Below are 23,976 nucleotides of genomic sequence, written 5' to 3'. Positions count from 1 at the left end.
TACTCTGTGTCAGTCACTTCACCCGGTTGTACTTATTTACAGACGATAAGGACAGTTCAGGTCCTTAACGGCTTCCACTCCAACTGTGTGTGAAGCCCTCCACCTCCCCGGGTACCTAGGGTTGACTTGTTAGGAATGACGTTCCTTCACTAATTCCTCAGGAACTCAGGTTACCATGAATAATTAAAATTCAATATGTGTCACAATTTGATAAATTATTTGCCCCAAAGCCTTAAGGGCATGCCCAGGGGCACACTCTATGAAACCATTCATGGTATCAAATCAATTATACATTGGTGGCCCACTGAAGGTGTTCCATGATTGACACACACTTTTAGTAATTATGACAGAACATAGCTTATGTGGTGATAAAGTACTGGAAGAAAAAGGACCATAACTGAATTCCTCAGAACTTTTTCCATAATACTGTCACTCTCTACTGGGAAACGAAGAGGTCGTATTTCACTGCTGGAACTTCTAGACAGCTGTGTCCTCACGTAGGTGTGTTATAACCTACATTTTGCCCTGTACCAACACAGGAAAGGTACCGGTAAGAACTGTTACCCAAAAATGCCCATCTTAAGAGTTAACAATTAGGACCTCACCCACTTTGTCAGGAGGTGTGGCGGTTCCCACAGTACACTCTGCACACTTAGAAACATTCCTGCAAACTCAGGTTATGATCTATTCAATCAGAGCCAGTTGGCAGCCATCCAGGGAAAACGTTTCTTCCAGGCTTTTACTAATGTCTATTATCTTCTATAATCATCTCTCCTGGGCCTCCTTTGTTCTATTACAGTCATGCTCTGCCTTTTTCTCCTTTCCTGTAATTAGGGACCCCGATTTAACTCAATATTTTGAGGTAAACACCTGTCAGAATAAAGGTCTCATAATTACAGGACATACTTGTACCACATCGGCCTCTCCTCTCTTCAGAGAGCTTCGTGTCCCCAACGTCCACAGTTTCAATCCTGCCTTGGCTTCTCCTGATTTTACACAAGGGATGGACAGGTGGTGAGACGCAGCACAGACGCAAAGCAAGGTCACCTGAGGAGCATCCTGGAAAGTCCAGGATGGCTCAAAAGCTGTCATGGCCACGGTGAAAACCAAGTTTGGGATTTCACAGACACGTCCTGGAGCAGGTATCTGAAGCGGGGAAAACACAGTCCCCAGAGACGTTTACTCTCGGGTTTACAACCCCGAAGCCATGAGTCTCTGGGTATCAGGAGCCAGTTTTCTTAACAAAGGAGATCTGCTGCTTTTAAAAACATTTCTTTTGTGTTCTGTTTGCCTCTGACTGTGATGCAGCCTCACACTTGAATTTTTAGATGAGGAGAAAGAAATACATAGTTTTAGGAAATTCTATTATAGTTAATATTCTTCTGTGGTCTAGATGGAATTAGGAAAGTCCCCTCCTAACATAGGGAAATGACTGGACAACTAACGTTACAGACAGAGGTGCTGAAAAGCCCGCCAACACCACTCCATTCACCTCCCTCCTTACACCTCAGAGGGTGTCTGGGTCCGGTCCGGGGTACAGGACAGGCGGCTTAAGCACAAAAAGTCAACAGTTCCCAGACCAGAGGCCACGGGCAAGCGCACGGTTCCCTAGGCAATGTCTGCTGTCTGTCAATTCCTGCCTCTCTGTTTCCTTCCCACCCTCCTCCTTCACTCTCCCTGAGCAGCTAAAACCTTCCTGGTCCAAACCTGCTGTGAAGAAAGGGCTCATGAATTTACCCTGTTTACATCAAACATCCCCTTCAGAATTTATCATTTGTGCTTTTATGTCTACTTATGAAGTAAAACATTTAATAGCCAATGAAAGAAATTTCAAGAATTGGGTATCAGAACTGGGAGAGCAGAGCGGTCTTCTAGGAGCCCGTGTGTGTTAGTAGGACTCTTAAAACTTCACCTTCCCCATATTTAATAGGAAAAGTTTTTAAAGAAACCAAACCAATCATCCATTTTCCCACTTTGGGAAAATGAAGCATATCTTTCAAAATCATTAACCATCATACAGAAATATACTTTTTCTCCTTTTCAATTTTCTTTCAAGTTTACTCCCTATGATTTTTACAACACCCTTGTGAGTCATTTAAGTATTAAAATCCCCATTTTATAAAGACTTTGAGGACACAAGGTTAAATAGCTTTAAGACTAGTCTGCGATAATAAAGGTACATTTAAATCTGACAAGATGGATGAATACTTCGATGGTCTTTCAAATAACAGCATAAAGCGTAATTTGAGTTAATAAACAATGAATCTGAAAACCTGTAAATAACATATTTTATGGAAATTAGAGCTCTGAAGTTGGCACTAGAGAGGAAAGCCATGGTTCTTATCTTTTTGGAGGGAAGGCTGAATACACAGTTAGGTACAGTATGATGATTATGACAGAAGCCTGTTGGGTTCAGAGAAGGTGACCCTTCCAAATTGACCCTGATGCTAAAGAAGGGTTTATCAAAGAGAACAGGGGTAGAGGGGAAATTTCAGGCAGAAGGGAAAATATGTCAGTGACTGAAGGTTTGAGAAAACATCTCTCCTATGAAAAGGATCTCCCCAATTGAACCCTTCATTTCTTCTTTCCCAAGTTAAAAAGAGGAAAATGCCTCTGTAAAAAAAAAAAAAATCGCTTGACGGTTGCTTGTTTGAACAGTAAATACAGCAGTCACATGGGATGCAAAAGTTCTGGACAAGGTACACTGACACAACGGTCAGCTGGCTGCACTCACTACCCCTGTGTCCTGAGGGCTCCGACGGTGGCAAAGGGTGGCCTGTGGCCAAGTCCAGAGCCACCTCCCAAAGCCGCTCCAGCGGGACTCTCTAAGGGTTGGAATTGGTTCCCTCCTCCTGAGAATCTCCCTAAGCTCAACTTATTTCCTGGCTTTATATTCTTTCCTTTGAGGCAAAGAGTTGAAAAAAAATGTAAAAGGCAAAAATTTCTACATAAAGCAATGTTTCGTTTCTTGATTGTTCTCCCAAAACAGGACTGAACTGCCTTTAAGGATGTGTTTTCCTTAAAGATGTTAAAAATTACCAATGCCTCTCCTAAACCAAAGGCAGGCTGGCCTAACATATAGGACTAAAGTAGAAGACCAGAAGTCCGGAAGACAACATAACTTTAATTCTGCAAATTCCATCCTATAGATGGATGATAAATTTGGCCCTTTAAAACCATGGTTCTAAGAGGGGGAGGGTATAGCTCAAATGGTAGAGCACATGCTGAGCATGCATGAGGTCCTGGGTTCAATCCCCAGCACCTCCTCTAAAAATAAATAAACAAATAGACCTAGTTACCTCCCCGTACAAAAATAAATAAATAAAATTTAAAGCCACAGTTCTAATTTACCTTCTTTATGGAGATTTCTGTGAATTAATCAGAATGTGTGTAAAAACATTTTCACTCCTTACAACAAAGACCATGTAGGCGCATGCTTTGTCAGGTGAAGTATCACAACTATTTTCTAAGTTATTTAACAAAATTTAATTGTAGATAAAAATATGTATTTTTGGCACACTGATTACAGTACTACTGCTTATAATTGCCTTTTGGTTCCAATTAGCTTACAGAATTCTCCCAGTGGAACATTCGGGTATTCGTCAATGACAACGAAGCAAAGAAAACCCCATGATACAGGCCACAGGATCCTCACTGTTTCAAAAGCTTTAGTCTAAGAAAAAAGCACCTATAAAGCGCTCCACTGTAAGAGAAGCCGCAGACGGCACGGCGGGACTTGACAGCTGCCCGTTTCTCTCTTGCCCTCTCCCCCTCTCTGATAAGTATAATCTGTATCTTTTCTGGGAAAACAGTTTCTAACACGTGTTCTTATTAGAGCCACCTCCCCCGGCCCCTCTTTCAGCACGAAGGATGTTCCCCTTAGTTCCTGAGCCCTTATTATCGCATGCTGCAACAGGGACTTAAAGGCAGCGAGTTTACCATCAGTCCCGTGGCAGGATCGGGACTGTTCTACACGCCGCCCCCAGGAAAAACGCCGCCCTACACCTGCACTCCGAAACGTCCCCTCGGTGGCCAGTGTCCTAGTTTATATTCATTTCACTTGAAGACAATTTTATAGAACTTTCCAGGAAAGAGAAAGAAAAAAAGATGACCACAAAAAAAGAAAAGAAAAAAAGCTGTGAAAATGAATCCCTTCAATGCAAAGACTGAACAGAGAACATTTTTACACTCATTGTTTGAAAGAAGTTCTAATGAAAATGCAGATAGTCCAGCCACTTCCACAGCATTAGAAATTACCGTTGTTACAATAATAACCCAGACTAGACTAATAGCTCTTCAAAGAAATAAAGCTCCTGACAGCCAGTGGAGGATAATTTGTATTCTGTGGACACAGAGCATGTAGAAAACATGACAGTCTACAATAAAACCCCACTTTCTACACTAATGAGTGAAGTAACTCACTTGAAAAAAAGAGGAGAAAATAGTTTAGTTTAGAAAGCATAATTTTTAAAAAAATTTCTAAATAAGCCACAGTACTTAACTAGTACAGAAGACATTTCTGGAGTTTAAATGCAAAGCCACTGTAACCTCCCAATAACTATTCTGGATTAATTACCCACAAGTTTAAGTCTCGATATATCCGTAACAAGATGATTTACAAAAACCATTAATAAAAAACTTACAATGGAAACCAGCGTATAAGGTTATTCTGAGTTTTGATCATTCCTTAAATCACTAAGGCCACGAGGTTGGAAACCAGTTGTCTTGTTTGTGACCCTCCCCATACGAAACACTGTCAGACATGTAGAAAGCAATTTATTAGTATCTGGATGGACGAATTGGTGGATCAGTCATCCATGACTGGATGAATAAATAGGAGCTGCTGTTTGATGAGCACTGTGCTAGAACTCTTTCATATTTATTCTGTTACATTTTACAGATGAGAAAACTGAGGCCCAGAGTAAGAAATCGATAAAGGTCACCCTGCCAAAGATGGCAGAGTCAGTAACTAGTCCTCAGCAAAATGAGCTACCACTTCCTAAATTCTAGCACAGGAAAGAAAAACAACTTGCTTCTCTGGTACTAATTTTGTACAATCTCAAATGAGACTGAACCTACCGGGTAGAGAACAAAGGGAGGTGCTTGAAAACTATCTTCTCAGAAGCAATCAAAAAAGAAAAGCTCGCCAGTGCACGGATCACATCCCTGAGGATGCAGACCATAAAGCACTTGCCATCTTTGAATATGAAAATCAGCAAACGAATGTACACAATCCACTGTAAACACACCTGCAGACTCATGTGACTTCAGAGGCTCAAACCGGCAACGTTCTCCACACATTTAGACCAAACAAGGAGGAAAGAGTTTTGTTCAGAAATTTAAAAACCATGTGACTATAGATCAGGCCATTGAGTAGGTGCACATTCAGGCCGGTTTCCTAAAGCACCTTCCGCACGTACAGCCTGTAAAACAAAAGCTGCTTTTTCGTCATGACAGCTTTAAAGCACTGCAAGGTCTGAAGTGCCCTTTGAATCAGAGAAAACAATTATATCAACTTCCGTATGAAGGCTGTGGGAAGTATATTTCCATTGTATACGATTCTCCGAAAACATACCTTTTTATTTGGTAACTGTCAAAGACAAAGCGCTGAGTTCACTGTAACACCATGTTTTGCAGCTGAGTTTAATAAATTGGTTTGTAATAAATGACCAGACAGCAAGCTGGGGACAATGAAATAACTACTTACCAGCTGGATCTTAGAATCTTACCAACTGGATCAGCAACCAATGGCTCACGTTGCATTTAGCTGGGATTCTATACAAGCTACTCATGACCGGGCTCAAACCAGACTAATGGTATCCTAATTTCTGGAAGTGGGACTGTGTGCTGACATTTTTACAAAGCCCCCCCCTCACCCGCCAGGTGACTCAGCCAGGGTTGTGAGCTCGGCTCTGGTCCAGGACCCCGTCTTGTAACAAGCGGAGAAATTAAGCTGCACAGTGATGTAGTGACTTGACCCAGGACATAAAGCTTTCTGGCTAGAGATGCATGCCTTGAATCCAGGTTTTCACACTGTGTCACTGCTCCTTAGCATCTGTTAGCTAAAAGTCCTGGGACTGGCTTAGAGGTACCCACCCCCACCCCAACACAACTCTGACCCACGCTCTGTCCCTGTCAGAAATACTAGATTTGTAAAGTATCTCTGAACATCCAGACAAATGGCTAGCTGCCAGCAAGCATGAATGATCCTTCTAGAGACAGGAAACCCAATGTCAAACCAACGACTGGAACTGATAACTGGAGTGTGAGCTACGTCTGAGGAGTGCGGACACAATGACACCCAATACACACCAGCTGATCTGAACTAACTGCTAATTGTTATCCTCTGTTCTGGACATCAGCCCTTCTTGCTCCTCTCACATATCCCGCCTGGACAGTGATACACGCACGTTTTGCCATCCAGTGGTTCCCATCTCTCCTGAGCGTCTCCAAAACCATTATGCCATCACACGATAGCGCCTCATGCTTCCGGGCTGCTGAGAGGCAATGACTGACACTAATGTCTTGCTTGTTGTCTGCAGAGTCTAGAAGGCAGTACAGTTTGGTAAAAGAGTGCTGGGGCTTCCAGATCATCACTCCATCCTGACAAGTAAAAAGCTGAATGGGCTGAAGAGTCAACAACTTTTCTTGGATCTGTAGAGAGGCGGACCCAGGACAAATCTCAGCCCCCAAGACTAGAGGGACAGACAGGCAAACACAGGGGGCCCAGCTTACAGGAGAGGCTCCCCAGCAGAAACTACCCCAAGATGCAGTGCCGGCGCCGGAGGGGGCAGGACACCCTGAGCTGTAATCGGCAAGCTGCTGGTGGCTCAGTGTCGACAATCGTAAGGGTTAAAAACTCCAGGAGCCCCGTCACTGGGGGCCTCATCATATTCTAAGACTTATGTTAAAGAGCTGGACCAGATTCCCCCAGGAAATAAGGGAGAAGAATCCCCTGCGCCTTCAGGCAGAGGGAGGGCACAAGGCAGTCCCTTCTCCGCAAGGCTGGTCCTCAAGGGGACCTGGTTAACAGAGCACAGCCTGTTAGAAAAATACTCGCCTCTAGCCCTGTCTCGCCATCCCGTCCCACCTTAGAGGGGAGAAGGAAAACTGAGGAACACGTGTGACGTTCACTGTCCTGAGGCACGGGCTCCCTGGAACCTGAGACCTAGTCGCAGGACTGAGGAACGCCCCGTCCCCACACCCCGTCCCCATGGCCCGTCCCCACGCCCCGTCTGTCCCCACGCCCTGTCCCAACGCCCCGTGTGTCCCCACGCCCAGTCCCCACGCCCCGTCCGTCCCCACGGCCCGTCCCTACGCCCCACAGCGACACTAAATGCCTATTTACTCAGCACATCCCACCCGGCCACCCAAGAACAAACTTGCAAGCCATACCAAAAGGCTCCTTAACCTCGCAGTGCCTGAGTTCACTCACTTACAAAACAGGGACAATAAAAGCATGAATTTTATAGGATTTTCGTCAGCACGATATGTGTTCATACATGTAAAGTATGCGTAGAAGTCTACCTTGTACATAAAAAATGTATAATGAACACCAGCCATCAGTGCTGTTGTTGTCATTATTACCCCCAAGAAAGGAGCAAATGAGAGGGACTTCCGTCCATCTGTGCTTGGAAACAGGACTGGGAGTAGGAGGGGAGATGGGACAGGAAAGGCTCCAAGGGAGCTGGAGCCATGGCAGGAGGGGGGTCACGGAAGGGAGGACACACACACGGCATGTGGGCCCCTGGCAAGAGACGGGGTCAGAGGAGCAGGCAGGGGCTGTGACATGAGCCTCGAGTCCACAGATGCTTCTACTCAGGCCAAGAGATGTGAATCCTGTCTGGGCAGGAGGAAGACACTGGGGGACTTTAACAAGGGATTCTGTCACTAGTTGCATCTGAACTTGGCAGTGGTCTGGAGGCTAACAGGCAGACATGTTCTGGGGGTGAGGAGACCAGGTGGAAGGTGATCTCAGGTGTCACGCAGTACTTACGAGAGTGGAAACCAGGCAGTGACAACAAAGGTAGAGAGGACGCAGTGAATGACAGCTACTCAGAGGAGAAAGCGAGCAGCCTGTGATGGTGACTAACAGGACATGGGTGGGGGTGAGAGTCTGCAGACGCCAGCTTGGGTGCCGGACAGCGGACGGGCTGGATGGCTATGTCACGGGTCGGTAAGGACGCAGAACACCTGAACAATACTGTCAATTATTTGGACTTAGGTGGCATTTGTAGAACACCCCACCCTAAAAAGTAGAACACGCATTCTTTTCAAGTGTATGTACACAGAGCACTTACCAAAACAGACCACATTCTGGGCCAGAGAATAATCCTGAAGAAATTTTAAATGATTCAAGTCATACAGACTGTTTTCTCTTACGATATGGAATTAAATAGGAAATTAAAAACAGAAATGTATTTAGGAAATCCCAAATATTTGGAAACTAAATAATGTACTTCTGAATAACCCATAAGAAGAAAATGGAAGGGAATTTAGAAAAGTATTTTGAGCTGACCCAAAATAAAAACACAACATAACAAAATGGGGGGGGAGGGGTGCAACAAAACAGTGCTCAGAAGTTTATAGGGCTAAACGCCAACGTTAGGAAAAGAAAGTTCTCCGATCAGTGAGCAAATATTCTGCCTCAAGAAACTAGAAAAGTAAGAGCAAATTAAATCCAAAATAAGGAGAAGAAAGGAAGAAATAACCAGACCAGTTCTAGGTAGTTTTGCTCTAAGTATTTTTGCCACATAACTAATTGGCTGTAAGGCCACTCTGCAATGAAAGATAAAATAACTAGTTTTTGGTTTGACAGTTCGGCTTCCACTGGTTGAAGTGTGTTGGCATTACTTCCAGTCAGCAGCGTTACTGATGGCTTTATCCAGCTGACCGATTAGGATGATTTGCCCCAAGAGCTGGTCTCTTATTTAGAAAAAACAAAGAGAAAGAGGCTGAGGGCCTCGAAGCTGCAGAGCTGAGGCCATGCTTCCCAGAGAAGTGTGGCTTGTCTATCCACAGACATGGGACAGTATACCAAGAACAAACAACAGGGTAGAGGCGCTCACAATGCAACGCACAGCTCAGGTACAAACATGCATCCTAGTATTTGGAAATACTCTCTTATGGGAAGGAAGACACTTTCGCGAAAAAAAAAAAAAAAAAGAAATGTGTGATGCAGAACAAGGAGACAAATGAACAAACAAGCAGTAAGAACATGTATAAAACACTATGAACAAAAGACTCAGAAGGCACGTGCTTAGGTACAACCCACAAAATAAACCCAGTCATTTGCACGGTACTATCATGAATCAACTGTACACATTTTACTTTTTGTTATTTTATCTTTTACAGCAGAACTGCCTTACGGCCAATTAGTTATGAGGCAAAAATGATGGTGGCAAAGACGTGTCAGGTGAACATACTAGACACGAACCAGACCAGAGCAGAAATCAATGAAATGGGAAAGAGAAAAACAATAGAGAGAACCAGTGAAACCAAATGCTGGTTCTATGAAAAGATCAATAAAACCCGTAACAGTCACAGGCCTACCTCATCTTCACTGCACTTCCCTTTATTGTGCTTTGCAGATAACACATTCTTCACAAATGGAAGTTTTTGTGGCAACCCTGTGTCGAACAAGTCTTTCAACACCATTTTTGCCAACAGTTCATGTCTCTGAGTCACATTTTGTTATTCTCTCAATATTTCAAACTTTTTCGTTATTATTCTATGTCTTACGGTGGTCTGTGATCTTCAATGTTACTACTATGACTCACCGAAGGCTCGGATGATGGTTAGCACTTTTTAGCAATAAAGTATTTTTTAATTAAGGCATGTGTATTTTTTAGGCATTATGCTATTGCACACTCGGTAGACCACAGTTAGTGTAAGTTAGTGTAAGCACTGGGAAACTAAAAAATTTATGTGATTTGCTTTATGGCAGTGGTCTGGAACCAAACCCACAATAATTCCTAGGTACGCCTATAGTTAGATTGACCAGAAAGGAAAAAGAGAAGACACAAATTACCAAGGCCAGAAATGAGAGAGATGACACAACAGATTCCACACACAAACTACCAAAGCTCACTCAGCAAGAAACAGATAAACTGGATAGCCACACACTTACTAAGGAAGTTGAATTTATACTTTAAATAAGTTCTCCTACAAAGGAAACTCCAGGCCTAGAACAGCATCACTGGTAAATTCTACAAATCACTCCAGAAAGAAATAACAAAGCCAGTTCTTTCAGAAAATTTAAGAGAAGGGAGTAATATCCAGTTCATTCTTTGAGTATTAAACTATTACCAAACCCAGACAAAGACATTACAAAAAATAATAATAAAACAACAAGAACAAAAAGGACACTTTATCATTACCAACTGGGATTTATCTCAGGGAAGTAAGGTTAGTTTAGCATCTGAAAACCAATGCAATTCACCATATTAACAAATTAAAAATAAGAATCACAAAATCACTTCAACTGATGCAGAAAGAACACTTGACAAAACTCAACATGCATTACTGACAAAGACTTTCAACGAACTGGGACTAGAAGAGAATGTCCTCAACTTGATAAAGGGTGTTTACGAAAAACTACAGAGAACATCATACTTGATGGTAGAAGACTTAATGCTTTCCCCCTACGATCAAGAATAAAGCAAGAATGTACTCTTTTACCACCTCCATTCGACATTTTAATGGCGGTGCTGGCCATTGTCACAAGGCAACAAAAAGACAGAACATAGAAGGCACCCAGATTGCAAAGGAAGAAGTAAAATAAGGCTTACTCACTCACAGCACGACTGTCTATATCAAAAATCTGCTGCGATCTATAGAAAAAAGCTACAAGAACTAATATGTGAATTCAACAAGATTTTAGGGTAAATGATACATTAACAAAAATCAATTATATTTCTACATACTAGCAATAAACATTTAAAATTGAAATTCTGAAACTACTATTTACAGTAGCATCAAAATGAAACATGAAATAACCATAGATAAATACGACAAAGGGTGTGCATGTCTTCCACCCTGACAATGGCAGAACGTTGCTGAGAATTTAAAGACCTAAATGCATGCAGAGATACACCGTGTTCAGTAGTCAGAAGACTCAATGTTGTTAAAATGTCAGTTCTCCCGTATTGATTTAAATTCAACACAGTCCCAATCAAAATTCCAGCAAGCTTTTATTAGTGAAATTGCCGAGATACTCTAAATTTCATAAGAAATGCTAATAAGCACCTAAAATAGCCAAAACATCTCTGGGGGAAAAAAAATGTGGAGGACTAACACTAACTGATTTCAAGACTTACTTTTAGCTGCAATAATCAAAATAGCATCAAATTGAGAGAGATCAGTAGAAAAAAGGATCCAGAAACAGACCTACACATATACGAACAGATTATTTTCTACAAAGTGCAAAGGCAATCCGATAGAGAGAGAGTTTGCAATAAACAGTGCTGGAACACACACTGAAACCCATAAGCAAGAGAGTAATTCTTGCCATATATAAAAAAACAACACAAAATGGATCATAAGCCTAAATGTAAAACCTAAAACTATAAACATTCTAAAAGAAAACACAGTTTTCTTGCCTTGGGGAAAGCACAGATTTCTTAGATACAATGTCAGTGTTATTCCCAAAGGAAAAAATTAACAAACTGAACGACATCAAAAGTAAACACTTCGGCTCTAGGTATCACATAATCAAGACAATAAAAAGGCAAGCCACAGGCCAGGAGAAAATATACGGAAATAATATAATTTATCAAGGACTTGTACCCAAAATATGTAAGAGATTCTCAAAACTCAGTAATAAGAAAACAACCCATTAAAAATTTTGACAAAATATCTGAACAAGCACTTCATCAGTGAAGGTATATAAATGGTAAACAAGCACAGGAGAAGATGCTCAATGTCATTAGTCATTAGGACAATGTAAATCAGAGCCACGATGAGGCACCACTTTACACCTGATGGAACTGATAAACGCAAGAAGACTGACCACACCCAGTGTTGCTGAGGACACGCAGCACTTAGAACTGGCAGAACTGTAACACGGTAAAATCACTTAGAAAAACAGTTTGGTAGTCTCTCAAAAAATTAAACATACATCTACTTCTGATCTACCCATTCCCCTTTCAGTATTTAGCTAAAGAAAATGAAAGTATTGCTATACAAAGATTTATATTTAAATGTTCACACACGTGTATTCGTAACAGCCCCAAACTGTAATAACCTGATAGCCCATAAACAGGCTAATGGATAAATAAACCGTGCTAGGTCTCTACCTGGAATACTGATTGGCAATAAGAAGAAAGAACTTCTCTTAGCATTATGTCCTCCAAGTTCTTTCATGTTTTTTGCAAATGACAGGATTTCCTTCTTTTCTAAGTCTGAATAGTATTCCATTATGTTGTACACCATACTTTCTTGATTTATCCATTCGTCCATTGATAGATGTTTAGGTTGCTTCTAAGTCTCGGCTGTACAAAAATGAGGAATCTAAACTAGCCAAACTCATAGAAGCCGAGAGGAGAATGGGGGTCTCCAGGGGCAGGGGGAAGAGGGAAATGGGGGAGGTAGCAGTCAGAGGGTACAAGTTTCAGTTATTAAAGATGAATGAGTCCTAGAGATCTGCTGTGTAGAGCCTACAGTTCAGTAATGCTGCGTTATACACTTAAAATTTTTCCAAGAGGGTAGAGCTTATGTTGAATGTTGTTAATCACAAAAATAAAAGAAAAGAAAAAGAGAATAAAATAAAATAAAAAGGAGGATGGGAGGAAACTTCTAGAAGGGATAGATATGTCTATGGTATAAATTGTGATGATAGTTTCAAAGATATATACACTTAGCTCCGAACTCATCCAGCTGTATACATCAAACACGCACAGCTTTTTGGATGTCAATCATACCTCAACAAAGTGGTTTAAAAAATAGCATAGAACTATGGTTACACAAAGCAACATGGATTAATCTCAAGATAATTATGTTACGTGAAAGAAGCCATACAAAAAGGAATACACACTACTAGGTGATGTACGATACAAAATTCTGAGAAATGCAAGCTCAGTCTGAAAGCAGCAGAGCGCTGCCTGGGGCGTGGGGAAGGGCAGCAAGCAGGGGCATGAGAGGGAGCTTACAAAGGGGCTCGCAAAACCCAGGGGCTGATTTTATCATCTTGATTGCAGCAATGCTTCCACTTACACACACATTTGTCAAAACGTGTGAAATGTCACTGCACTTCAAATATGTGTGGTTGATCGTGTGTCTCAAAGGTGTTTTGTTTTTTTTTTATTTTTAAGAGGCATTGGTAATCCGAGGAGGAGGGGTTTCTGCAGGAGACTGCAGTATGAACAGGGCATAAGGAGGCAGCGACTGAGTGTAGACAAGTCTCCCAGGAAGCTTAGCTGTGGGACCGGGGGAGGGAGTGGAGGAGCAAGAGCAAGGAAGCGGGAGACCCACACAGACAGACACAACGTTGAGTTATCTGTGTTTTGAGATGAGAGAAAGAGACAGTGAGATTGAAAATGTAGGGGGTCTGGAGCCAACTGATGAAATGGTGGGATGGAAAAGCCAAGAAAAAGATGACTTGAATAAGGGGAAGCACACACGTAGGTATGATCTGTGGCTGGACTGGGAGATGCAGGAATGGACTGAGGAGTTGGTAGAGTTTAAGTCGGCCATTCTCTCTCTTTTTAGGGATGGATGAGGTATGAGAGGAATAGGATGCTTAAGAAGAATGAATGGTGGAGCTTTGGAAAAGCCAGTGTGGTTGGAGCTACAGGTTCAACTTAGGAGCATTCGTCTATAACAAGATGGTGGGCAAGAAAATCGCTTTGCGCAAGCAAAAGAGCTGTCGTTTACATGGGTGCACAGCGGGTTACTCCCCCCCAGTCCTCTCCTGCTCTCTTTAGCCCTAGGAAATTTCACTCTTCCTGTTGTTCCCACCCTTTTTCTCTCAACACACGACAGATTTTCAACACTCTTTTAAGTTTGTTGGGAAATATTTCTAACATACACATGAAAATACAGAATAATTTAATAAACTTCAATGTTCTACCATCCAGCTTTCTCAAGTCTCTACACCATACCATATTTACCTTGGTTAACCCAATCCTTGAACCAAACACAGGCTAACGGGACGAGAGAGGTTTCATCACCAGCAAACATCAACATGCTCACTTGCTTTTGGCGTTTCATTTATTTCATAGACAACGCCCAGAGCACGTCTGAGAACTTGAGGTGTTACCGTGGGAGGCACAAATCAAGTGTGGCCAGAAATGGCCGCAGGCAAGCTCATGAGGTAGTGCCCTGAAGTCAAGGGTTAGTGTGTTAAAGCCATGCAAATTAGGCCAAATCCAAGGTCCCAGGTTTGGAAAAAATACTCTGGGATAGTATGAATTTTTAATATAATTGGTAATTCCGATTCACAGCGCAGACACGATTTTCTTCAGTGTTCTAACACTCATTGCCACTTTTGCGTTGGTAAAATATGAGGATGGTTAACTGAAAACTACTTTTCCCCACACCACGTATTTAAAGACAAGGGCTTTATTCTTTAAGGGGCAACAAATCATCCGTTAAATAAAAAAAAAAAACGTAACATGGACAGTACCTGCCAAAACAGACTGTGCGCATCCCCTTGCAGGAGTTCAACCGTGTCTCCTGCCTGGATGTGCAGCGGGGGCCCTTCGTGAAGAGCAGGGGGTGGCGTTCCAGTATAGTTCCTAATGACCTGCATCTTTGGTAAACCTGAAAATAAGCAACACAACTTTGAGAACTGAGAAAATAATAAAGTGTGAAGTCCAAATGTACTTAAAAAAAAAAAACATAGCCATGATGAACATTAAAACGTTTTAATAGCACCAAGTCTAAGTAAACATCTGAAGTAACTACAATGGAACGCTTTTCAGCTTTCTCCTTGTTTGAAGTGGTAACGGAGTAAGACACATATTTATCCCCGATCCCTTACATACTCTTCCTCTCCCGCACCATCAATCTCTCCATAGTTGAAAAATATTTCTCTTTCAGCTGATGCCTGCTTCATAAAAAAGAATACATCACGTACAGTTTAATGGAAAAGAATCAGTTTTTTCATCGACTCTACCCTGTCTGCCTGTTACTTTCCTCTGGGGCGTAGGCTGATCTCATCACTGAGGAGGCTCACCCTTCCCGTGCAGGGACCCCACCGTCCAGTGTCAGGCTCATATCTTCAGATTAGCCTTGTAATTCAAAAGCAAAAAGGTGATGGGTGTGCCACCGCAACACTTCAGAGATCTGTGTGGGGAAATTCTTCAGGCTCAAATTTAGGCTTGCAGAGCAGACCCAACAAAGGGAGCATGTGGAAGGAAGCCTGCAGCGTCGCCCTGCTGGCAATACAGAGCCGGGCCTTTCTGCTGTATTTCGCAGTGAAGGCCTGGGGTCCCTGTTTCACCTTTGAGAACAATGCCCCGCCTGCACGCGGGACTGACCGCATCAGTACCGCTCGCAAACGGACACCCTCAGGGCCGCCTTCTCACTTGGAGGTCAAAATGCTCCCTCCCACGAGAGACGCCGCTCGTGAACATGATACGTGTTGCACATTTACAGACTTAAGCCCTTGCTTATTCCACTTCAAGACTTTTTGCTCTAATCTAGACTGAACCCAGTGAAGCTGTAACCGGCCGGAAATGCTGCCCTAAATAGGGGAGGAGGAATGGCGGTCATTCAGGTCTCCACGTCCAAGTCACCTGGAAAGGACCTCGATATCTACAGGAGATGCTCCAGCAAACAGCTGCATAACGTCCCCAAAATCCTTTCTCAGTGAGCCCCCGAGAGGGCAGAAAACAAGCGTGGCCTCTACCCAGCAAGGCTGCCGCCTTAAGTCAGCACTTCATCAACCCGGTCAATCAGGAGGCAGAAGGGCTGAAAAGCCCCGGGCCCTTCACCCCAATTCAAGTGCGGGAATCGCCGAGGCCTGTTACGGCGTTGCTGCATCTCCCCTTGGCTTCAGTTCTTGTGCTGCGGGACCCCGGAGCGATGGCTTTGATCCACATCTGCCAGGGAGCGCTTGCACACACAGTGGACTCTGTCTCCTCCAAAAACAACACTCTTCTCACTCAAGTGCTTGTTGCTCTCTTACTTAACACACCGCAGGCGCCTTGAGTAGAGAAAGCTTCTTTTACACTTTCTATTGAGATGCTGTTAATTTAAAAAGAAACCTCAGTCTCCTGTGCACACGACAACTGACGGAGAAGCTCACCATACGGACGAGGACACGCTCTACGGTGGAATTTCAGAAGTGAGCCCGGCTGGCACGGCAGCTACTCCAGCGAGGCAGTCAGCCCTGGTTTTACTCAGCACTTCTAGAGCCAGGAAAGCATTCTGCTCAGCAGGCTCCCTTGATAATTTTGTTTTGACGTCAACTTTTAAATAAAGGCTGAAGTCAGGAAAGAGGAGTTTGTGAACCTGAAAGAGCTGATGTGGCCTTAACTCCTGGGGCCAGGTGAGTGCTCAGCAGGGCCCCGGCCTCACTGCACTCGGGTCTGCAGCCGAGACCCACAGGGACAGACAGAAGCAGCGCCACGTGACAGACGGCAGGAACAGGAGCTCTCTGGCTGCTGACACGCCCGAGTTAGTCACTCCCAGGAGGAAGTGACTGGAAAATGCATAGAGCATCGGGAAGAAAAATTAAGCTGGATGACATTTCACCCCCAAATACAGATTAGGGACTAAAATACAGAACGGCCCAGGCCACGAAGGCTGAGAGGTGTCGGGGCGGAGCAATGCTGCCTTATCTATCTTTTTCGACTGACTAGGATGCCCGTAACACGGGACCTAGTAAAACTGTAATATTTAAAACTAAAAACGGTACCTATGTTAATCTCCTTTGGTCAAGAAATGAGACCTACATGGCAGTCTTAGGATTTACTCTGGACTAAGCAGTCTTCGGACTGGTGGACTTGGTTCTCATAGCCTTGTTGATTCCTGATTTTTTTCATTGACTCTGTATTTCCTGCTGTGACTTTCTTCTTGCTGACGAGCTTCACTTGGGAAGCTGACCTGGCAGCACACTCGCCTAGGGTGTGTTGCTGATCTCATTCCTAAAACAAAACCTCTCTGACCCTTGCCACGAATTATGGTTGAGCCCAGGTAATGGTCAAAAGAGCAATGCTACTAATCTGAATTCAGTCAAAAATGATTTGTAAAATACAACGTTTATTTGACCCGTACACCTTTTTGTGGAAAGAGGTGTGAGTTTATAACAGAATGGAATTTCTATTTTTTTGTCATTTGTTAGGATCACCTTTGGCTGTTACTTCTGATTGGTCAGCATGCCCCATTTCAGGATGATCCGTCCTCAAGACTGAGGGCTACAGAGGCCAGAGGACAAGAGGGATGAAGCAACGGCTCAGCGACACGATGAATTCTGACGCTGTGCCCCGTGCCTCTGATGCTTGCATATGGTAGGAGCTATACAGTGCTGGTGGGATGAATGGTTGCTTTCCAAAAGGCCCCTTTATAGTCCTTTCTTTTATTAAAAAAAAAAAGACACAATAACACTGCTAAGAAGGCAAACACAATCACATTAACTGATGGATAAAAATGCAATGAAAATAAGGAGAGAGGCAGTGGGTTAATCTTCAGCCCTCAGGATCACTGCTGACACAATCTACTGCCACAGCAGGGGTGCACACCTCACAAATGAGACTCAGAATGGAGCAGAAATTAGATTTACAGACGCTCTTATTTCGAATAGCCATTTAGCGTTGATTTAGTATAAGTTTTCTTCTCCCCTTACAGGATATCCCTTGACAGGTTCTAACCTCTGTTTAAAAATGTGCAGGACAGGACACTCCCTACATGTCCCTATGACAACTCAGTCCTTGTTGCTTACTCAAAACTGAAGCTTACTCAAAACTCTCTCTGGGTAACTTCTATCCACTGCCTGCCTCCTTCCATATGGAATTATGCTGAAGAAGGCAAATCTCCTTTGTATAGATTAGCCTTTCAAAATCTATCCAGGCTTAAATTCCCTAGTTCCTTATTTTAAAAATAATCATGTTTTCCTTTGGTGATCCATACTGCAAGGGATGCTGAGATGCAAAACAGGGTAACACGACAAAAGCAGAACTCTACTTCCTCTCATTGACACTGACCAACCGGAAGTAAACACCTAAAAGTGACTCTGAAAACTGATTAAAATTTATAAATTCCATTATGTTATAAGTTCATAACTCATCCCAGGAAGCTGCTTTTTTCTTCTTGGGTAAATATGGACCCAATAGTTGTTTGGTTTCTTTCTGCTCCAGAACCGCTTTTACAATGGACAGGCTGGTACAGTTAAGTTACAGGGCTGCTCATCGAAACCTGAAAAGTTAAACTGCAACCACCTTCAGACAGTAAATGCAAAATAATCATATGTAATTCCAACACATATGGGAGGGGGTCACTGTAGAAGTTCCCAAAACTTTATATAATCAATTATCTTTAACTAAGGGAATATAATTAAAATGGCTGAGACAAAATTAGATCTCGTGCCAAATGTTGAGTTATTTCAGCCTGTTTTATCCCCTACAACAAGTGCTTTGCTGTACAGCTAACTGTGTCCTTAATACGTAAGTTGTGGACAAGTGTGCCCTTTAACTTTTGTTCACGTAGCAATTATGCTTAGTCTAAAATCAGACAAGGTCCCCAAGTCATCCTGATGCATGAAGAATGAACAACGAGGAGAATCAGCAATATTAAAATGATGGTTATACTCTAGTAATTGTCATGGGGTTCTGGCTGAATAAAACCGAAGCCAATTTTATTATGTGGAACACCAGAGTTTTCCAAAACAATACAGAAGTGTTTTTTAAAAGGCGATCTGAAGTAAGATTTCCTTTCAGATCTGAATTCAATGTCACTAAGAGTGACAGTATGCCAAGAAATGTTTTTTTAATAATGTGCTTTTTAAAAAAAAATGCATTCTAGGTAGAATCATCTTAGAAAGTTTGCCGGATATAAACTATTTCACTGACAATTTTCACATAAACCCTCAATGAACTTACCCTATGGTACCTGTATCAACCGCTGTGGCGTCTAAGAAGAGTGACTGCCGCAATAGAGGTTAGTATCTATTTACATGCTGCCCCTAATGCAACGGGCTTCCCTGAGGCAGTAACTTAGAGGAGAGTGCTGTGGACCAGATCAATGGGCTGCCAGCGCTGTGCCGGGCCTTTCACCTCCCAGGCTCCATTACATTTGTAAACACAGCCACTTGAAGAAATAGTTAGTTCTCCAAGATGTCGGAGGACGTGGCTGGTTTACCCCGAGAAACTGATCACAAGCGTAACATTCTCATTCATTCCTCAAACGTCCCGTGCACTCTGCCAGGGCTGGCCGCGGTGGCTGAGAACAGAGCAAGGCAGGCTTCCTGCCCTCAAAGAGCCTACGGCCCGCTGAACAGGCAGGTGAACTCCAAGACAGCAATGCAGCCGGCGTGGGCTCTTGCCCCGTGGGACCTTTTTCAAAATCTGCCTAGTAACAAAAATTTCAGGGAACTGTTTCGGTATAAGTCTTCAAGGATCCTAACATATATATTCTGTCTTTTCTGCAAGTCTCCTAGGTGTGGTTTCCAAGTCCTCCACAGTTTTGGGAATCACATTCTGGTGGGCACACGAGCAGGCGCCATGACCGACATCCACCACTTCCAAGCTTGCTTTTGAGAAACTGCAGTGAGAAAAGTGCTGCCTGGCATCTCGCCAACTAAGTCCCCTTTAAGTTGATATCTGAGCCCTTCCTGGTACCAGTTTACGATCCAGCCACCAGTTCTGAAGGCCGGGCTGAGCCGACCGGGCAGCTGGCAGGGTCGGCGGCCTGGGACGCCGGGCGCTGGGCTTCCCCCGCCCTCCACACCTTCCAGGGCTCTCCCAGCTAGGCAGGGCTCGCTCACTCACTTCCTGCTCCTCACGGAGGAGCAAAAGGAGGCTTACAATGGGAACCATCTGTTACAAGAGAAGCAGACAATTCGGTGGAGAACAAACTGGTCTAAGGAACGAATTGTTCACAACGGGAACACTCCCCATCAATGATTTCGAGAATTTTCACCCAGAAAATCCTACGTTACTTTTATAAACGATGAGTCAGATGAAGGAGACAGCACGGTCACTGCTCATATAAAAACAAGCTTCAGGGGTACTTTCCTCCAGATTATAAACGCTGACTCGTCACTCTTTGGCACCATTTACTGAGAGTACTAGTACGTCAAGGGTGAAAGATGTAAGCATGTGTTTTGGAAAAGTTTTCCACTTATTAAAAAGATTTCATAGGCCACCAAATACAAAAGAACTACCAAATTTCATGTGTTATTTTTAAAATTCATGCAAATTTAACATTCTGTTCTGTTGAATAAGTATGTTTTAGTGAAAAAAAAGTGAGGTTTCTGTAAAATCCCTAAATAAAATCAAAGCTCTAGAAGAATGGGCCACTAGTCAGACCCCTGGAAAACGACCTCTCTTGAGGAAAGGGAGGGGAGCCGTTTGAGGGGTTCAGCCTGAGCTTCTTCAGTATCTTCTTTAAAAATTGAGAAGGAAGATAATCGCACAATTTCAAACTAAGCGCACCATCACCTAGTTTTACCACCTCATTTTCTACCTTGTAAAACTCCTAAATTTCCCAATTCCCATTTCAGTCCTTCTGGCCACAGGCTAGTCATTCTCTGCAGAGAATGAGGTCCAGGCAGAGAGAAGGTCCCCTGATACCGACTGGTAAGTGTTTGGGATCACCTGAATCCCTGCTGGGTGTGCCGTGTTATCCTGAGAAGAGGAAAGACTCCTTCAAGTGGGGAGAGATTGAGAGCTCCCCCAAGATTAGCTGAGCTCTAGGAGGAAAGCAATAACTCCCACTAGAATATTCTAAAGACAGAGCCTCAAAGCGCCTTAACTAAAAAAAAAAAAAAAAAAAATTACACTTGACAGTCTACGGACCTCTCAGTGCCTCACATATCTGTGTGCAGGTCCATGGATCTGTGGACAAGCAGCCACATGTAGTTCTTTCTATAGAACATTATCATCACTTAACCCTCATCAGTCTGCTATTTGGACCACACTTGAGTGGATCAGGGATGGTGGTTAAGCCAAAGGTTGCAATGAATAGGCTGAACATGTGAGGCACCAGTGGCTGAGCAGGACGCTTGAAGGGAGACTGTCCAAAAGGGCAGTCCTCACTGGTGGATGAGAAACAAGACAACCCAATTCGCTCCTACAGAACAGGAAAGCAGGAGGCAGACTTGTAAGTCAGGAGGGAACTGTGGTTTCTGACTTCAGAAAAGAAGAGTTGACTGGGATTACTCAGCTTCCAGAACTGTAGGTCCTGAAAGATCCTTATAAAGCCTGCTGTCCTTTCCCCCTTCAGGGAAGGACTCAGATCTGGAGTGACCACTGAGGAGACTTCCTGGGCTGTTTCCTTACCCTCCTAGCCGGAACCCCCACGCCTAAAACTAACGAGCATGCTTCCGTCTTGCAACCAAAATAAACCTTTGACAATCTAGTCCTAAAGGCTATCTAACGAATAAGAGAAAGGAAAGATGACTAAGGCACTCTGCAATAACCTGGTCCGATAAGTTCATTCATTTATTGGATGAATATTTACAGACTATCCGTCGTGCCCAGGTACTGGTCTAGGCACTGGGACTGAAGCTGTAAATGAGACTGACATGTGCCTCACTCAGAAAGCTCATATTTTAGTGGAGAACACAAACATAAACATGAAAACAAATGGACAAACATGGCAATGTCAGATGGAAGTACTACGAAGAGTTTAGAAAAAGGTAGTGTGCAGAGGTGGGAGGGGACGCTGTTTCTTTAGGAGAAGGCGATCGGGTCAAGTTTAAGACCTGAGAAGGCAGTAATCACTTGGGTCCTGGGTAGGGGGTGGGGGGGGAGGGGGTAGAAGGTGGCAAGTTATGGGTTGGGGGGCGGGGGGCAGAAGCTGGTAATTCAACAGGCAAGTTGAACGATAAACATGAAGATTCTGAGACTGGAATGAGCCTGACGTCGAGGGACAGAAACATGGCCAGAGGCACTGCATGAAAGCAACTGATAAAATTGAAAACTGGGCATTGTGTTGGGTGGGGTGGGTCAGACAGAGAGGGACAAGTGCTGTGTGATGTCGCTTATATGTGGAATCTGAAAAATACAACAAACCAGTGAATACAACAGGAGAGAGGCAGACTCTGGGACCTAAGGAACCGACTGGTGGTTGCCGGTGGGGAGCTGGGGGGCAATGTAGGGGTGAGGGGGTGGGAGGTTACCAACTGCTGGGTGTAAGATGGGCTCAGGATGTACCGTACAACATGAGGAACATAGCCAACATTTTGCAATAACTGTCAACGAAAAGTAACCTTTAAATTTCGTATTAAAATTTTTAAAATAAAAAAATAAAACAAATTGATATATGCTGTCTTGAAGGTCTGGTCCATTCCATCACTCCTTTCACACACACACATCCTGTTCAATTATTTGAAATTTACTGAACGAGTCAAGTTCTTACGAACATGCTGCCCCTGCTTCCTGTCATAAACCCAGCTTACACCCCACCTAAGGGGTAAAAAAATCTAACTTACTCCTCTCATGTTTTAAGACTTCTGCTAAGAAACCTACTAACATTCTCTTAAATGTGAGTTAAGTCCCTGAAACATATGCTCCCTTTGATGCTAGTGCTGCTTCAGTACCACTTTTGACACCAAAATGCTTTATCCAGTGAGTATAAAATATGCATTCTAGACCACAGGCATCTTTCCATGTACTGTCTTTGCAGAATTTCCATACAGTAGACCGTGACCACCTTGGTGACGTAGGCTGTGTTCCTTATCTCGATGAATTCTTTTGGCAGAAAGGAAAAAGGTAGCTGTCCTTCTCCCCCGGTAGCCACCCTTCCAAATACACACATGCACTTTGACTTCCACCCAAAACACTCTCTAAGTCAACCATTTCTTCCTATCTTTATTTCCACCTCCCATTCCAGCTTTATGACTCAAACTGGCCTTTCCTCATCCACTCTGCCAATGCTTGCCTGCCCTTCACAAAGCCCTGTGAATGCCTTTTAAAAAATGCAAATGATATGGCATTCTCCTGTTTAAAACCCTTCCCACTGCATTGAGAATCAGATCTGACCTTTTCGCCGCAGCCCATAAAACCATGCACTTTCACGCTAGCTATCCTGACTGCGGTGGCGGTTTCACAGGTGTATAAGCATCTATCAGAATTCATCAAATTGTACACCTGAAATACGTGTTGTCTACTGAACAGGAATTATGCCATAATAAAGGTGTTTTTTTGGAAAAAAAAAAACCCTGAAATTATAAGTAATCACTCAAATATCTGAGAAGTTTATAAAGTAACAATGTAAAAAAAAAAAAAAAAAGATGCGTTTTCAGGCCCCTGATAACTCTCTAATCTCATTTTGTTCCAGTCTCACGCTTGCTCACTGTTTCCCATCACACCGACCTTTCCCTAGTTGCTTAAAGACCCTGAGCAAGTGGGTGAACAGCCAAGACAATCCACAACACGAACCCCAACTTGTAATTCTATGGTTATTCACTCACTTGTTACCTGCCTCCTCTCCTCTCCGTTCCTATATATTTGTACCGTCGGTTTGTACAAGAAACATTTATTTTCATAATCAAATCTAGCTTTTAATAATAAAAATATTCAGCTTTTATGGGATAAACTACCACTTCATCTTCAGTTTTGACTTGCTTTTAAACTGCATGGAATTATTTGTGCTTTCACCTCTATCAATGTGCTACCTGTAACTGCAATTTTGCGGGAAATAAAATTGTTTTTAAGGTGCAAAATTGCTAATATATTTCTTGAAAGCTCTTAATAATGACTTTCTTAATAACGTGTCTTCACCCTGCATATCTTTAAATCAGGTGACCTGCATCATTTATGCAGAATACTTTTTTATTCCTATACACTCAATTGCTTAATCAGCATAAAAATA

At 43.1% G+C, this 23,976-nt stretch overlaps 1 protein-coding gene across 7 annotated transcripts in view; it reads right to left on the bottom strand.

Annotated features, from left to right (window-relative positions):
* Window positions 1-23,976, bottom strand: part of VAV3 (vav guanine nucleotide exchange factor 3) — a 387,336-nt gene that overhangs the window by 49,876 nt on the left and 313,484 nt on the right. For all 7 annotated transcript variants that reach the window (XM_072968102.1, XM_072968098.1, XM_072968101.1 and 4 more), the window contains one exon: window positions 14,624-14,760. In XM_072968102.1, coding sequence (XP_072824203.1) covers window positions 14,624-14,760 — 137 coding nt within the window. The remainder of the gene's footprint in view (window positions 1-14,623; window positions 14,761-23,976) is intronic.

This window comes from Vicugna pacos, chromosome 9 (genome assembly GCF_048564905.1).
Source record: "Vicugna pacos chromosome 9, VicPac4, whole genome shotgun sequence".
NCBI lineage: Eukaryota > Metazoa > Chordata > Mammalia > Artiodactyla > Camelidae > Vicugna > Vicugna pacos.
This window is presented reverse-complemented; position numbering and strand designations above follow the sequence as displayed.